At 39.7% G+C, this 18,963-nt stretch overlaps 1 protein-coding gene across 2 annotated transcripts in view; it reads left to right on the top strand.

Moving 5' to 3' along the window:
• The window catches only part of LOC124615885 (voltage-dependent calcium channel subunit alpha-2/delta-3), an 824,663-nt gene that overhangs the window by 574,857 nt on the left and 230,843 nt on the right, over nucleotides 1-18,963 (top strand). For both annotated transcript variants that reach the window (XM_047144053.1, XM_047144054.1), the window contains one exon: nucleotides 11,399-11,449. In XM_047144053.1, coding sequence (XP_047000009.1) covers nucleotides 11,399-11,449 — 51 coding nt within the window. The remainder of the gene's footprint in view (nucleotides 1-11,398; nucleotides 11,450-18,963) is intronic.

The raw sequence follows: 18,963 nt of genomic DNA on the forward strand, positions 1-18,963 counted from the left end.
CTACTGATCTTATTATTAATTGGTAACCTACCTAAATTAGTATCTTATATTAAATAATTACAGTAATTGTAATACGAGTTACAATCACAGATGTTAACAAAATGTTTTGAATGTGATTTTTCTTTTACTTATTGCACTTTAAAGCAACACTCTCAATCTGATATCACATTACTTGTTACAAACATATACCACAATTGAAGATGCTCGTCTCTATAATGTACATCCATGAATCCATGTCACCTCCATTTCACATGTATACCATAGATGTTGATGGCCACTACTTGTGCACACTTGCAAGTTGTCAGCACTGGAAGGCAAACGGTAAAATATTCCCCTTTACTTCTATAAACCCTGCAGTTGTCAGGCTACATACCACTCTGCCCCTGTCATAAGTGGCCAGATTTATGAAGATCGTGGCCGAATTCACTAACATCAATTAAAATGAAGCACATCTCAAAATATTACTGTTTCTGCAAGTATTTTGGTTTGTTACTGAGCAAGAAAAATATACTCTTGGGCAGCTCTTAACATTAGTTGCCACTTTTGGACTTTGCTGTTAGTTGTTAGAAGCATACTTGCATTGTTATAAAATTTGGCTGAGACCCGCAGGCCACACAAGAACAAGATCCAGGCCACTTGTAGATGGCAGGCCACAGTTTGACGACCATTGGTTTAGAGTCATGGACTAAGGGAAAGTCATTTCATTGGGGGTCATAGAAGAAATATGTGCAAGGTCTGGAAAACCTGACTTCAACCTCCCAGTGTCCTTTTTGGCTGCTCTGCAGTATAGTGTGAAGTCTTGATATGTCAGAAGTTATTCTGGCTTAACTTTGGGGATGGGATCAAGTTGGCAGATGTTGACATGTGTCTCACACAACTGGTAGAGTGTATCCATCATATATTCCTTTGTTCCATGGCAGTGGATGCCTACTCTGTCAGAGCACTGTTTTTCAAACTGTGGGTTGCGACCCCCTGGGAGGTCGCAAAGACTTGCTCAGAGGGTTGTGGTCGCAGGAGAAAAGAAACTTGTCAATTTTATGTTGGCTCAGAGTGAAGTGCGAAGACAGTAATCATGTCCGTACTTGCTGGAGTACTGAGACAACTAATTGTAGAGACTGAAAATGTGTGACTATGCCCCTGTTGACCCCTTTACACCCCCACACCTCTACTGCGGCAAATAATATAATTATATCTTTGCCCGCATAGCACTGCGACCTCTTTTCACATTGCACTTGATTTCTCGATCAGTATAGTATCAATAGAAAGAAAATTAAATCCATTGCCTTTGAAATCGCTGACATACTTTTATTATCGTTCTGGGGGTTGCCAGAATATTTTTACTTGGAAAGGGGCCATGTATTCAGAAAGGATGAAAAACACTGTGTTAGAGGATGATAAAGGGCTGATAAGTCAGCTGCTCATGGTCTTGTGGTTAGAGGTGCTGACTCTCAATCAAGGGGCCCCGGGTTAGATTCCCGGATGGGTCAGGGACTTTTTCCACTTATGACTGGGTGTACTTGCTGTTCTCATCATTTCATCATCAGAAATGTGCAAGTCATCAAAGTGGCATTAAATGAAAAGACTTGCATCAGGTGGCCAAACACCCCAAAAATGGTCTCGTGGCCAAAAGTGCCATTCGCACATTTCATTTTTCAAGGACTAATTGGGTTTGACAGAATAAAGAATTCTATAATTATTCAGTGTTTTAGTTTGGACAATATTGGAGGCAGGTGAGGAAAGCTGGTGATGCTACATTCATTGTAATCTTATGGCAGTGAACACTGAGGACTGAAAAACACAGAGCATCTATACCTTTGTGTGTGTGTGTGTGTGTGTGTGTGTGTTACAAACACTATTAACTCGTCCTGTGTTCGAGAGCAGCATTCACAGTGGGATGGCATTGTGGCTGGTGCAATGTTTTGTGGAAAAGTTTATAAATAGCTGTGTGAGTCTCTTTTAATTTATTGACCTGTAAAGCTAAAATATTAGTAGTTCCAATTAAGAACTAAAGTATTTAATACAGAAAATGGGATATCTATTAAGACAATAGAAAAACCTAGGACAAAACTTACTTCCTGAAACTTTTTTGATTTTATAGTCATTAACAAAATCATAAATAGCATTCATTTGTGATAAATGCAGACAACATACACCCCTGTTGAAAGGGAAACTAAATGTAATGTGATATGTCAGCTATAATATGTGCTAACTGTAAATTACAAATGCCAGTAATTTACTACAAAATGTCTTGTGCCAACACTCTTAACTTCCAAAAATTCATAAAAATTATATTTATTCATGTGTATTTACACTGAAAATTAGGGTGAATAATTTTTTGGACATAGCTGCTAATGCATAAAGCATGAATGTTGGTTACAACTAATGCTAGAGCTTAAAATAAGTTTTTCACCAATCTTCAAAATATCCAATATATCATGTTTCAGTGTAGTGAAACAATTGTAAATGAACAAAATGGTAACTTTATTAGGCCTAAAAAGTTTTGTCGTGTTAATCGTAACGAAAACAACTTTCATCTCCCACAAGCAAATAAGTTTGAATTTTTAACGTGTGATGAATATGAAATATGTGAAAAGAGCCAAAGAAAGAAAGTACTTTCATCAAATGCAGCGACCACAAATCATTTCAGTAGGCCTACGAAGTCCTGTAATAACAAGAAAGGAAACACCAGAAAATACATGGAACATACTTATCATGCAAACAAGATAACTACCCAGAATGAGATTTTCACTCTGCAGCGGAGTGTGCGCTGATATGAAACTTCCTGGCAGATTAAAACTGTGTGCCCGACCGAGACTCGAACTCGGGACCTATGCCTTTCGCGGGCAAGTGCTCTACCAACTGAGCTACCGAAGCACGACTCACGCCCGGTACTCACAGCTTTACTTCTGCCAGTACCTCGTCTCCTACCTTCCAAACTTTACAGAAGCTCTCCTGCGAACCTTGCAGAACTAGCACTCCTGAAAGAAAGGATATTGCGGAGACATGGCTTAGCCACAGCCTGGGGGATGTTTCCAGAATGAGATTTTCACTCTGCAGCGGAGTGTGCGCTGATATGAAACTTCCTGGCAGATTAAAACTGCCAGGAAGTTTCATATCAGCGCACACTCCGCTGCAGAGTGAAAATCTCATTCTGGAAACATCCCCCAGGCTGTGGCTAAGCCATGTCTCCGCAATATCCTTTCTTTCAGGAGTGCTAGTTCTGCAAGGTTCGCAGGAGAGCTTCTGTAAAGTTTGGAAGGTAGGAGACGAGGTACTGGCAGAAGTAAAGCTGTGAGTACCGGGCGTGAGTCGTGCTTCGGTAGCTCAGTTGGTAGAGCACTTGCCCGCGAAAGGCAAAGGTCCCGAGTTCGAGTCTCGGTCGGGCACACAGTTTTAATCTGCCAGGAAGTTTCAAGATAACTACCGATACAGGTAAGAAGAACAAAGAAGATATTTTCATACTTTCAGACAGTCATGGAAAGGGCTTAGCCGACATTTTGTGTAACATGCAAACTATATTCAAGGTTAGTGAAATAACGAAACCGGGTGCCCCTTTGCGCGAAGTTTTAAAAAATTGTGAACATTCTTTGAAGCCGGGGAGCAACTGTTTAATAATAGGAGGTGCTAATGATGTTTATAGGAACGAGGGCAAACTCGCTACAAGAGCTCTAAGAAGTACATTACAGAAAATTACAGATGTTAACTTCTTCATTGCAAGTATCCCACAAAGACATGATCTTATAGAACAATCACAACAAAGAAATCACAGTTACTAATAGGAAATTTGAGAAAATCTGCCGAAGCCTCCCAAATGCCGCACATGTGGACGTACCATCTACAGAGAGAAGTCATTTTACAAGGCATGGGCTTCACAGAAATAAACTCGGAAAATCATTCATTAGTCGAGAAATCCTTAATGCAGTGAAGGCAGTTAAGGACAAGAATAGCACGACCGTACTACTTCCACCACCAAACACAGCAACTGAAAATTTCCAACAAGAAAATGAAACTGAATCACTGACAACAGGTCCAGCACTAGGATCTCCACTTTCCTCAAAAACAGCTGAGGTAAATGATTCAACTAGGACAGAAGTTTCCAAAGCAGCTTCAGCAGAAGCAGCTACATACTACACAACTGCATCATTAACAAGAAAAAAAACGCCTGATGTGCCAGCAGCCAATGACCTTTCATCAGTATTGGCCCTACCTCAGTCTTCAACAGTGAAAGACTTTTCACCAGCTTCACCATCATCAGCAGTAACAGAAGCAAACAGAAGAAGCACAGCCGGCCGAAGTGGCCGTGCGGTTAAAGGCGCTGCAGTCTGGAACCGCAAGACCGCTACGGTCGCAGGTTCGAATCCTGCCTCGGGCATGGATGTTTGTGATGTCCTTAGGTTAGTTAGGTTTAACTAGTTCTAAGTTCTAGGGGACTAATGACCTCAGCAGTTGAGTCCCATAGTGCTCAGAGCCATTTGAACCATTAGAAGAAGCACAAGAACATTTTTGGTACCCAGCCTCAGATACAAGACTAACATAAGGCAGATACCTTCAGATACACCAACTTCCAAGTCTAACTGGCAACAGACTCACCTCCACTGTCATCAACACAAGAATAACCATGCCACCAGCTCATCTAAAGGATTTTTTAGCATCAGGTCTAACGGGAAGGGCGCCACCAAGATAAGTGAAAACAAATGCCTAACAGTGTTTCACCAAAACATTCAAGCCATAAAGAACAAAGCCCAACAGCTAGAAGTAGAATTGGAAAATTTTGTGTGTACCGCTCTCCCAGTGGAGACATTGATATATTCTTCTCAAAACTGAATCAAAGCTTAGACAAGGTTTCTGGACCAAAAGCAAATGTAATTATCTGTGGTGACTTAAACATTAATATGATGAAGCCTGATAAGGCTAGCAACATATATGTGAATATTCTAAGCTATTATGGAATATCCTCCCTTGTTAATTGTCCAACTAGAATAACGAAAGAATCTTCCTCATCTATAGATCATGTAGCTACAGATATTGATAGTAAAAAATGTCATATTGTTGTCCAAAACCTGGGCCTATCAGACCACCTCTGCCAGATCTTAAAAACTAACATTCATGTAGAAACTCCTCCTAAACCGTGTACATACAAAAGAATGTTTTCCATATCAGCCCTGTATGAGTTTAAATCTCAGCTAGAATATGAAGATTGGAGGGAAGTCTATGCAGAAACCAATGCAAATCAGAAATTTATCAAGTTCATGTCAATTTTTAAATTCAGATTTGAAGGGATGTTTCCCAAAACTCTTTATCAAATTAAAACTACAAAGAGAAATCCATGGGTGACTACAGGTATCAAAAAGTCCTCAGAAACTCTTAGATATCTCAACTCCATAAAAAATAATCAATCTAACCCAGAAGTTCTGCAATTCTACAAAAAGTACAGGAAAATATACAGAAAGGTGTTGCTAGCCGGAAAAAAACTTTCAAACAACAGACATAATTAATGAATCTTTCGAATCTGGATACTTTCCGGAGTACCTAAAACAAGCAAAAGTTATACCTATTCTTAAAAACCGAGATGTGGAAAATGTAAAGACTACAGGCCGATTTCTATACTGTCTATCATTTCTAAAATAATAGAAATACTAGTCAAAAAGAGACTGCTAAATTACCTGAATAACTATAACCTTGTTTCCAATGACCAATTTGGTTTTAGACCCGGAAAAGGCACACAATCTGCTATAGCACAGTTCACTAAAGTAATTTTAGAAGCACTGGACAAAGGTGAAAATGTAAGTGGTATCTTTTTAGACTTGTCCAAGGCCTTTGATACAATGACCACAAAATCTTACTTCATAAATTAGGGCAAATGGGAATAAGAGGTGTGACAAAGAAGTGGTTCAAATCATACTTGGAAAACAGAGTTCAACAAGTTGAGATATTACAAGTTTCAAACAATTCCCTTATAAAACACCTGTCTGACCCAGAAAATGTGAATATAGGCGTCCCACAGGGAAGTGTATTAGGCCCAATATTGTTTCTTATATACATTAACGACTTCCCACAAAGTATCAGGCATGGAGAAAAAATACTTTTTGCTAATGACAGCAACATAGTAATAACAGGTGAAAATCCAACACAACTGTCAGAAAAAGCAAATGAGGCTCTCAATGATGTCCACAACTGGTCATTAAAAAATAAAGTAACCCTAAAAGTAAAGAAATCTAACTATATTAACTTCCAATTGAACAAAAAACACAATGCCACTAGAATAAAAGTGAATAATAATGAATTAGAATGTGTAACAAGTACCAAATTCTTAGGGATGAATGTAGACAGCCAAATGAAATGGACAAGCCATGTCAACAGTTTTGGCAAAGAAATTATCCACAGCATGCTATGCTCTTAGAATCCTTGCACTGGTATGCAATAATACCTGTCTTAAAATAACATATTACGGATATCTACACTCAGTCCTCAGTGTTTTGGGGAACAAGTGCCAGTAACATACAAACTGTGTTCAAAGTACAAAAAAGAGCCATAAGGATAATAACAAACAGCAACAACAGGGCCCACTGTCTAGAATTATTTAGAAAGCTAGGCATTCTAACTGTTTCTTGTGAGTATATCTTTCAGAACATAATGTTCATTAAGAAAAATCTCAACATGTACAACACAAACAGCCTAATACATGACCATGAAACAAGAGCTTGTCACCACCTCCATCTAGATAGAAAGAACAAGGCAAAGACGCAAAAAAGTATATTTTATAATGGGATAAAACTGTATAACAAATTACCACTGGAAATTAAAGAAATAAATGAGCCCTTCACTTTCAGACAAAAGCTTAAAACCTTCTTAGTAAGTAAAAGTTGTTATACTGTAAAAGAATATTTAACATAGATGTGGATTATTAGCAACATATGACATTATCACCAAAATATTATGTAATTATAAATGTGTGTATGACTAGTTATAAAAACTACACAAAATATGAGAAACCTGTTTCATTGTAAATGTAAATGTGTACTCATGTGTTGTAAACTGACGACATCCATACAATATTTATTGTTCCACGGTTGAATAAATAAATAAAAAAGAAATAAAAAAAAGCTTGAGTTTTTGTACAATTAACACAAAAAGCACATTTATGTTTTATGTGAAGTTTTTGGAACGAGGTTTTCAAAGTGAATTTATCTGACACTCGTGATTTTACTCAAACACAAAGGAAATATTGGAAGTCAGGTTACATAAGTAAGTAAATATTTTTTTCTTTCATACTCTCAGTTTCAGTCTCTGTCTCGTTACTGAGCAGATGGATGATAACTTGGGTATTTCTATCAGTCTTTACATACATACATAATTTCTTTGTGTTTTGTGAGAGATCTTTTGATAACATTCTGCCACAGTAATCACTGAAGTCCTTGAATTAAGCTGGTTTAATGTCACCTTCTACACTAGTGTGTCAAAGGTGAACACTGTAGTGTCAGTATGTGCTATAGAAAAAACATAAAATTTAGGGCACAACAGAGCAGATAATAGTTTGTTTCTGCAATCTCAAATTAGCTTTGTCGATAAGCAGAAAATGAGAGGCAATAACAGAATTGTACACAGGAACAGAAGTTTCTCTCTTTAGAAAACAGCAGCTGTAAATATGGAAGATGAGGAGAATAAGAAATTGTTTTACTGAAGACTGTTGTGTGAAGAAAAGGAGATGCCAGTGGATAGTTTCATATCGTGCATTATAGGTTCTTTCAAACTCTGACCTTTGATGGTGATGCCAAAAAACAAACATGTCCAGAGTAACAACATATGTGACTGAAGATTCAAATTGGATAAATGGTCTGTTCTAGAGGTTTGGATGTCATGATTACGAGACAAGGATAGTCTAAGAATATACACCAAAAATTGCTGGCACATGATGAGAAACAGTATCAGGAAGAAGTGAGGAAAGCAGTTTTCAGGTACAAAGCCGAAACACATTAAGTTTTACCTGTTAACATACGTTTTGCAGACAAAAAATAAATCAGAAGTGACACAATCTGTGGCTGCAAGATTTTGGATGGAATATTCATGGAGCAAATATTGCAGTTAAGCTGGTCCCTCATGTGACCAACATGGTTCATACTTGAATAGTCGTAGTATGGAGAAGTACTCTGAAATTTTATACTTGCTGTCCCAACTTGTAGCAGACATTTCTAACTGTGTGATGTGTCCCACAACTGTGCAAGAAGGTTCTTTATAACCAAAGAAGTCACATAGCGTGTAAACATCTGTATATATTGTGCTGTGACATATTTGTAGCCAAAGCATTTAAGAAAGCTGCTTAAAAATAATAGTCATTATGGAAATCACCAACTTGTATATCTCCAGTAGTGGGTCCATTCATTCATCCTTTGCTTGTGTTCTTTAGATGCCATCAAGCAGGAGAACCTCTTGGGAAATGGAACGAGAGGATTTATACATTAATAAAAGACAAGCAACTCTTTGCAACTTAATCTGTTCACAGTACTAAGAATAAGCTGTTGTTCCACTTTCTAGTACTATTTGTGCTTCTGCCATCCAAATGTAATGTAGCAAATCAGCAGGGAAACTGCTACTTAAAAAAAATGCTGCTTCAACAGTTATATGAAATATCTATGGTTTATCTTCTGTTTGCAGCTTAAAATTTTTAGATTACATTGGTATCTTTCAAAGAGAATAATTTACTGCATCTGTTTTCAACAACGGGTTTTTTACAATGCACTGCTACTTGTAGCAAAGTCCTTTGTAAAGCTGCATGACAAGTCATGTAGCTAACAGAACTTATCAATCTTTGAATGTAGATATATGGATAACTTGCAGAAAGAGTGGCTAATGTTTTTAATTTTCTTTTGAATGGGTAGGGATTCAAAGTTTCCTTCTGGAACACGTTGAATACCTTTGCTCCAGAGCACATAACTACAGGCTGAATCATAGGCTAAGAGGAAAAGTCTACTACAAATGATTTGCGTGTTTCATATTGCATTTGTGCAAACCACAGTACAGCTGAAACTGACTTTAGTTATCGGCAACAAAAACCATTAGGGAGTAAATATACTGCGAATGGCTTATAAGATTCCAAAGACCTCAAAGGAGGTAGTTGCAAGATCTGCAGTTATCTAGTTTACACAATATTCTTACCCCGCACTGTTACTTGATAAATGCTTCAAGTACACTAGCCCAGAAGACAGTTCCATATGATCAAAAATATTGAGGCACCTATTAGTGGACATTAATATTGGATGCATGCATTGTTCACCTTTATGATCGCTTGAAATTTGCTGGGGACACTTTCAGTGAGGTGTCTGCATGTCTGTGGAGAAATGGTAGCCCATTCTCCCACAAGAAATGAAACCAGAGAAGGTAGTATGTTGGATGCTGCATTCCATAACAAAGCTGACTTCTACCTCATCCCAAAGGGTTCATCTTAAGTCTTTGGTTCAATACAGGACTTTGGGCAGGCCATTCCAGTTCAGGAATCTTACTGTCCACAAACCATTGCCTCACAGATGCTGCTTTGTGACAGAATGCACTGTCATGCTGATACAATCATCATCTCTAAACTGATCCCCAACTATAAACAGTAAATATTACTGTCAGATGTGTTAATTTCTGTCCACATTTAGTGTTTTGTTAAGTACAGTAAGGGGACCACACTCTAACCGCAAAAAACGCCCCCACACACCTTCTCTGTACTTCATTGTTGACATTAAATGTGATGGCAGATAACATTCTCCAGGCATTTACCGAACCCAGACCTCCACACCTTCCCATTAGGTGGATAGACTGCTCATAGCACTATTGAACTCATGAGTGATTTTTCTCTCTCTGTTTATTTCATGCAATTTTTAACAACCACACTCCACAATGCTTGACAGTCCCTGTCCATCAGTACATGAGGTCTGCCTTTATTGGTTTAGCCATGGTTTTTCCTTTGTAGTTTCACTTCACAATCACACCACCAACAGTCATGTTGGAAGCATGAGAAGAGTTGAAATGCCTCTGATGGATTTGTTATTCAGATGACACCCACTGGGTAGCCTACATTCAAAGTGACTGAGCTCACCCAGCTGACCCATTCTGCTGTCATTGCCTCTCTGCTGAGCAACACCATACCCCTTGCCTCCTTTTACACTGGCAGATCCACTTCTTGTGACATCTAGTGCTCAATTCTGCTTTATATAGCTTATTGATTAATTTATCTACGTATTATCTCAATTTTTAATTGTTATCCAGTTTGACACAGAAGCGTTTCAATCTTGTCAGTGTTATATTTATTGTACAATCGTTATTTGTTGTCCTCCTATATTCATTAAATTATTGCTGAGCATTGTGCTGTTCTATTAAAGAGAAAGCAGAAAATGGTTCTTACAAAGAAGACTTCCCTGTCTATTGTCAGTTGAGGTGTAATTCCGTAATTTTAACAATGTTTTGAAAATCAATCTTCATGCCCATTGTATTTTAGGTACACAAAGTACATGCCAAAATTTTTGCAACAGTAATGTTAGACACAATTCAGCATCCATGTTTCATTTTTACAGCCAGTTGTTCCCCTGTTGCCCATTACTTGGTAATTGTGTCGTTAAAAGCTCATCTTATCTTCATGTCTTACATCATTTTGCCCAACATTCTGAAATTTCCAAGTCAGCTAGTCTCAGAGCAGCACTTGTCCATGATGTACTTTTTATATATTGCCACAAATGTGTATGAACAAACAAACAGCACCACTGGGCACTCAAAAACCTTTCATGTGTGTGTGTGTGTGTGTGTGTGTGTGTGTGTGTGTGTGTGTGTGAAAGAAAGAGAGAGAGAGAGAGAGAGAGAGAAGTGGATCTGAGAGAGTTCAGCCATGCAGTTGGTGTGATATACTGCTTGGTATAAATAAATTATGGTTTTAAAGAAAGAGCTTGCATGGAATGGAAGATAATCATCATTCCAGTGTCTTTTTTCCCCGTGTAATCATTATTGCTCCAGATCAGTTAATGAACTGTCATTATCTTGTTTGCTTTGATTGAAGAAGGTTACTAACTAATATGGCATTGTTTCACAGTGGGAATTGAGCTGAAGTATTAAACAGGAAATTGACAAAAATTAATGTAATTGAAAGATGGGCTTTTTTTTCTTTAGATCATTGTTCACTGAAAATAGTGGTACTATCTCTACGGGATGAAAGATATAATCAGTTGTGCTTATAGACTTGGTTTCAGTCACACACTACTATACTTTTCTTTCTTTAAATTCATTTACAGTATAGGTAATCCAATTTGAATCCTTCATTTCATTAAATTTGCTGATCATTATATCACTAATTAAAAAATACTTATTTTAATAATGCTAACAGCCATCAAACATGCAGCTTGCTTATACAAAGCTTTTTTTTCTACAGCTAACACACCAGCAGGAAAAACAGACAAACTCGCCAAGGATTCATATTACTGTGAGTACACATAATCAATAACACAACTTTTTCATTGTGTGTGTGTGTGTGTGTGTGTGTGTGTGTGTGTGTGTGTGTGTGTCGCCAGAAGTAACTTGATTGAGAGGCAAGGAGAAAATGTTTGCTCATGTCTAAGAGGAAAGGATTTGTAAATGTACATTGGATAATCGACAAACATTACGATTACATCAAAATTTCATTGTAAGGAAAACTATAGCACAAATAACGTCTTTTATATACGAATGCTGTGGAAGATTGGTGACAGAAAATGGAGACTTTGTAGAGGACATAAGAAGTAGAGTATTAATGGGTAAAGAGATTTTGAAAAACGGAAAGGCTTGTTTACAGCAAAAAGAACTTCTAATAGAACTAAGAAAGACATTCACCAAGTATTTTGCTGGAGTGAAATATTATATGGCAGGGAGTCATGGACAATCAAAAATAAAAATTACAAATACTTGATTAGGTGTGAAATATGGTTGTGGAGAAGAATTCTTTAAGCAAAAGAGACTTTCAGAATGAAAAATGAACGAGTACTTCTAAGAAGCAGAGAGGAATGTAAACTAGTGGAAGTCATAAGAATTAGGAAAACATCTTGGCTAGAATATATATTGCAAAAAAATGGCCTGCAACAAAGAATCATCAAAGGAAAAATTGCAGACAAGAGAGGGAGAGGAAGAAAGAGGCTTTGAATGCTGGATAGCATTACAAATGGACTAAATTAGCAGCAGATTAAGGAAGAGGCACAGAACAGAAGAAAGTGGAAAGCGTCCAGTCAAAACCTGCTGTAAGACAGATATACCAAAGAAGAAAGGAGAAAATAGTCACATAAAACACTATGGAAGAGGATGGGGAAAAATTAGGACAAGATATTAACATAGATTAAGAGCCATTGGACACTGAGAGCTGAGTATGTATTGAACTTCGTTACCCGTCTCTTAGAGTTCAAAACAAATGGTGAGAGGGCATATCAACTAGTGGAAAGTGTGTCCAGATCCTTGTTGCTGTATTACATAACGTTTTGTGTTTACTACCAGTTGACAAACATAGCCTTAGAAAACTTCACTGGAAATCTCTGTACTATCATCAGCAGGAGAACATGTATTATCTATTGTTACTTTTTTGTGGCATAATATTTGCTGCAATAGGTTAAGGGATTATGTCATCAATTTAATTAATAAATTAGCATATCAATTTGATATCAAAAGTGGGTCCGCAGCTCGTGGTCTTGCGGTAGCGTTCGGGCTTCCCGAGCACGGGGTCCCGGGTTCGATTTCCGTTGGGGTCAGGGATTTTTCCTGCCTCGAGATGACTGGGTGTTGTTGTGGCATCTTCATCATCATCATTCATCCCCATTACGGTTGGAAGAAGGCAATGGCAAACCACTTCCACTAGGACCTTGCCTAGTAAAGCGGCACTGGTCTCCCGCGTCGCTCCCGTATGCTCTGTAAAGAAGTATGGGACTCATCATCGTCAATATTTGCTGCAATTCGAGGAATCCCATTGTGGCTTTTTCTGTATTGGTTTCTTGTTGCATGCTTATCATACACGGAGTGCTGACTGTACACACATAACCTTGCCTTTCGTGGGCTGTGCTCGTACTAACTAAATTGTTCAGGCATGACTTACAACATACCTTCACAGCTTCAGTTCTGCCACTACTTGCCTGCTACATTAGAAGCTGTGTTTATTTTAATTTAAAAAGCATCAAGAGGGTTGGAATGGGCATTACTGGACTGCCAGATTCTTAAAAAGAAAGAGTCTTATGCCAATGGGAGACCCCTAGGGGCAGCTTCAGATGCCTAATCGGAGGGGGTTTTCTTTTTCCTCGTAGAATGCGAGAGGTGTGTCTTTAGTGCATCTTTTGAGAGTAGGTGACTGTAATGGATGGCTGTATGGTGTGGTATTGTGTTTGTGTTGTTTGATGATGATTGAAGGCAGAGGGAGGAACTCGGTGCCTGCACACAATGTAGTCCTCTTGAATAGCACAAAGGGGGCCATCAAGTTCAACATTCCTGTGAGACAGACAGATCAACATCATCAGTGTCACATGTCCTCATTTCATGAGACACTGTATAAGGTTTTGGAATTTAATGCAGTACATTGGTTTTTAATGGTATGGTGCAGATTTATGACTTCTTTTTGATAAATTTGATAGTGCAAATCCCTCTCTAAAAGACCACAGGGCTTGTTTTTATCTTTTTTTATTCAAATTTTATTAGTAGAACCTGAACAGTCAAGTGGCCACTCCTTCAGCATGGTGGTAGTGGTGATGGTGGTGGGGTGTGTGCTAGCTATTGGGAACTCCAGTGTTAGGTGCATTATGGAGTCCCTACAATGGCTGGAAAAAGAGCCAATGTGTACTTGGTATGTCTGTCAGGGGGCCTCATCTGAGATGTAGAGAAGAGCCCTACCTGCAGCTGTTGAAGGTGCACAGAGAGGGTGTACAGGGTGCAGTCATCTTCAATTTGTGGCTCATCTCAATGGGAATCATACCTGTTGCCTGAATTCTGAGCCTATCCTCGGTTAACACAGGTTGCTGATGGAAGTGGTGTAGGCTACTAGCCTTGCTTGTTAGGTGCAAGCAGAGCCTATAATTTGCAGCATTGTTTCCACAATTGATCAGGGTCATTTAGTTTGGATGAGAATGGAAGAACTCAACCAGAGGCTCTGTTGACTCTGTGATGGCCTTGGTTGCAGACATCTGGACCTGTGTTATGGAGTGGAGAATTGTAGAACTTCCCTTGAAGGTAAAGGGGTGCACTACATAAAGGAAGCAGGTAAATTGAATAGCAGAGCATATACGGAGTGCACATCAGGGTCATTTGGGCTACTTGATAGCTTGAGGCCCTTGGATGAATGTATGCCAGTCAGTATGGAGAGAGTGAAATCAGATCATGTAAAAAGTGAAGGCACATATCAGTAGTTTGTAAAAGCTACTTTACTGTGGCACTGTGGTGAATGATTCTGAGTGGATATGATGGCTTAATACTGTTTTTGTGGTGGCTACAGGGATTGTTACTTACCAACTATATGTTTTATTAGTTTAAATAACATTTGGTTGCTGACCTTCCTCAGTCATTTATTGTGTGTTCCTTTCCTGTGATTGCCTTTTGTATTTGGAAGTTTTCTTGTAGTGTTACACCTGCTGAGGTCGAAATTGAGTCTCATTTTGAAGTTATCTGGACACAAGTATGAACTCAAGTTAATTATCAGATGTTTTTGCTGGTCACCTGATTCTGCCATAATAGTTTTAGATTCACTCAAAGAAAGTCTCTGCAGAGTAGCACAAAAGTATCATGATCTTGCAAAATTAGTTGGAGGTAACTTTAACCTATCAAGTGTAGACTGAGACGCCTACAGATTCACTGCAGGTGGTACAAGAAGGCGGTCTTGTGAAGTAGTTGTGAATATATTGTCCATAGACCTTGATTTCCGGAAAGCGTTTGACACAGCACCGTGCTGTAGGAAAGTGTAAGCTAATGCTGATGCGTAGGAAACACACTCTTGTAATTTTCAAATACAACGTTAATGTGCTGCTTCACAAAGTCACATCAGTTACATATCTAGGCATAATGTTGCAAAACAATACGAAATGGAGAGAGCTCATAAAGTTGGTAGTAGGGAAGTCAAATTCTCAGCTTCAGTTAACTGGGAGAGTGCTAAAAAAATGTAGCTCATCCATGAAGGAGAGCACATAGTTGCACTAATGCAACCCATTCTTGAGTACTGCATGAGTGTTTGTGTTTCCCACCAGTTCAGATTAAAGGAAGACATTCAAGCAGTTCAAATGCTTCCTGCTAGATTTGTTGCCAAAAGCTTTGATCAATACATGAATGTTATGGAAATGGTTCATGAACTCAAATGGAAATCACTGAAGGGAGGATGAGATTCATTTCATGGGACACTATTGAGAAAATTTAGAGAACTGGAATTTTTGGTGGACTAAAAAACAATTCTACTGCTGCTAACATACACTTCACAGAAGGACCCGAAAGACAAGATAAAGAGAAATTAGAGCTTGAACAGAGGTGTACAGATAGTCATTTTACCTGTGCTCCATTTGCAGGTGTAACAGAAAGGGGAATGATTAGTAGAGGTACAGTGTACCTACCACCATGCACCATATGGTGGCTTACAGAAGATCTATGTACAAAGACTGGAGATCAGGAATTTTACACCACTGCCTTTCCTCCCTTCTCCTCTCATTGCTGGCCAAATGCTGGTGATGAAAGTATGTTCCACTACCTTGATTCAAACTAAATACCTCTGAGTCAAGTGCCACCACATTGGCATGTGTTGGTGACCTTGGCAACAGTGTTAAATTACAGGTTCCTATCAGTGCACTCAAACAGGAACTTGGGAGTTCAACTGATGACTAAACAATAATAGTAGGGGAGATGGTTTTTTTAGCAATGAATTGATTATTGGTATAAGAGTGTTGGTACACTTGACATTTGGTGTGCAGAAAACCCACTCCTATTAATCTGAATATCCAAGCTACCACCAGCCACCACCCATCACAGACAACAAATAATGAGCTTTCTCATGACCTTCATTCACCGTGCCCATACCATCTCAGATGCAGATGGTCTGCAGATAAAGTCATGTGTTTCTATAAATTGGACAGCTGGCATGACAGACATATAAGTGACAGTACAAGAAAGAGGATGAGGCCTTCATTATGATAGTTTACCTGGCATTTACTGGAAATTTTTCTGCAAATGTAGCTAGAGTACAGAGCAAAAATAAGGTTGAAGTGAAACTTCCTGGCAGATTAAAACTGTGTGCCCGACCGAGACTCGAACTCGGGACCTTTGCCTTTCGCGGGCAAGTGCTCTAGCAAGTGGTAGAGCACTTGCCCGCGAAAGGCAAAGGTCCCGAGTTCGAGTCTCGGTCGGGCACACAGTTTTAATCTGCCAGGAAGTTTCATATCAGCGCACACTCCACTGCAGAGTGAAAATCTCATTCTGGAAACATCCCCCAGGCTGTGGCTAAGCCATGTCTCCGCAATATCCTTTCTTTCAGGAGTGCTAGTTCTGCAAGGTTCGCAGGAGAGCTTCTGTAAAGTTTGGAAGGTAGGAGGCGAGGTACTGGCAGAAGTAAAGCTGTGAGTACTGGGCGTGAGTCGTGCTTCGGTAGCTCAGTTGGTAGAGCACTTGCCCGCGAAAGGCAAAGGTCCTGAGTTCGAGTCTCGGTCGGGCACACAGTTTTAATCTGCCAGGAAGTTTCATATCAGCGGACACTCCGCTGCAGAGTGAAAATCTCATTCTGGAAGGTTGAAGTGGTCTTTTGACAGTTCTGGGGTCTATCAAAGATGACTTAATCAAACAATGGAAAATTCAGGATGGAATGTAACAATACCAGAGAAGGAACGTTGCTATTCACCATATAGCGGAGATGCTGAGTCGCGATAGGCACAATAAAAAGATTCACACACTCATGGCTTTCGGCCATTAAGGCCTTTTTCAGCAGTAGACACACATACACACATGCTCTATTGTCTTTTACAGATCATTCAAGGTCACCACCTTGCTTTAATTTCTAATTCACAATGTTTTGCCCACAAACCAATCACAGTTCATATGCGAGGATGTAAGTGTTATCCCATTCGCAGTTCCATTTCACTTACACCAGTGAAAGTTTGTTACCATGTACTTAGCCTACAGATCACACTGGGGTCACCAGTGAAGCAGGAATGTGTTGATATATCACTTACATGTCAGTTGTGAAGTGAGCTGGCTGCCACACCCAAACACATCGCTCAGGGAGGAGGCTGCGGTGACAATATGGTGATGGGAGCTGATAAAATGCATGCCTGCTACAAAATAAGTTATGACTGCAATGTCTATTAGTTGGCAATTGTGGTACTGTCATGGCTCAGTTGTTCCATTCAAACACTGTCCTGGAGTGTGTACATTCCTACAGTGCATCAACCAGTTGTGTGACTGCAGGAGAACAACAGCCACCTTTCTGGAAGAAAGTGAACTTTCTTCACAGTTGCAGATTCTGTGTAATTTGCAGCTACTGTGAGATGAAAGTGAAAACAAATGGAGAGTGTCAAACAGACTTCTGTGTGAGTTGGTAGGGAGCTCATGTTGGTCTCAATTCACATGCTCCATGGCTTGCAGAATCATACTCCAGAATAAGAGTCTAAAAATTGCAAAAGAACTATGATATGATGTTGTTGTTGTTGTGGTCTTCAGTCCAGAGACCGGTTTGATGCAGCTTTCCATGCTACTCTATCCTGTGCAAGCTTCTTCATCTTCCAGTACCTACCGCAACAAACATCCTTCTGAATCTGCTTATTGTATTCATCTCTTGGTCTCCCTCTACGATTTTTACCCTCCACGGTGCCCTCCAATACTAAATTGGTGATCCCTTGATGCCTCAGCACATGATATGATAGGTAGTCATAAAGTTTTAACAATCACCGCTGAAAAGTAAAATTATGTAAGCAATTTTTGCTCATTTGCAAGTACATGACTGTAATTTTGGTACACATTAAACTGCCCATGTCACAAGACTGTAGCACACACCTAGAGAAACCAAAGCCAGTTGATACAGTGGAATATTGCACAATAATATTTTTTTTTTTTTTTTTTTTTTTCAGTATCAGCAGAAATGTTGCACGTATGTCAGGCAGCTCCAAATGGGAAAAGAAGTTGTGTGGGTTGGCCCGACATAACTGTAACATTTCTGCCACTGCCAAAAATGAATTTCTGCACACGATTCCATTCTTATCAATGTGGTGCACCTTTTTGTTTTGGCTTCTCTACATTGTACAAGCAGACAAATGGAAGTTGTAGAAATACACTCCTGGAAATTGAAATAAGAACACCGTGAATTCATTGTCCCAGGAAGGGGAAACTTTATTGACACATTCCTGGGGTCAGATACATCACATGATCACACTGACAGAACCACAGGCACATAGACACAGGCAACAGAGCATGCACAATGTCGGCACTAGTACAGTGTATATCCACCTTTCGCAGCAATGCAGGCTGCTATTCTCCCATGGAGACGATCGTAGAGATGCTGGATGTAGTCCTGTGGAATGGCTTGCCATGCCATTTCCACCTGGCGCCTCAGTTGGACCAGCGTTCGTGCTGGACGTGCAGACCGCGTGAGACGACGCTTCATCCAGTCCCAAACATGCTCAATGGGGGACAGATCTGGAGATCTTGCTGGCCAGGGTAGTTGACTTACACCTTCTAGAGCACGTTGGGTGGCACGGGATACATGCGGACGTGCATTGTCCTGTTGGAACAGCAAGTTCCCTTGCCGGTCTAGGAATGGTAGAACGATGGGTTCGATGACGGTTTGGATGTACCGTGCACTATTCAGTGTCCCCTCGACGATCACCAGTGGTGTACGGCCAGTGTAGGAGATCGCTCCCCACACCATGATGCCGGGTGTTGGCCCTGTGTGCCTCGGTCGTATGCAGTCCTGATTGTGGCGCTCACCTGCACGGCGCCAAACACGCATACGACCATCATTGGCACCAAGGC

The sequence above is a fragment of the Schistocerca americana genome, chromosome 5, assembly GCF_021461395.2.
Source record: "Schistocerca americana isolate TAMUIC-IGC-003095 chromosome 5, iqSchAmer2.1, whole genome shotgun sequence".
Lineage (NCBI taxonomy): Eukaryota > Metazoa > Arthropoda > Insecta > Orthoptera > Acrididae > Schistocerca > Schistocerca americana.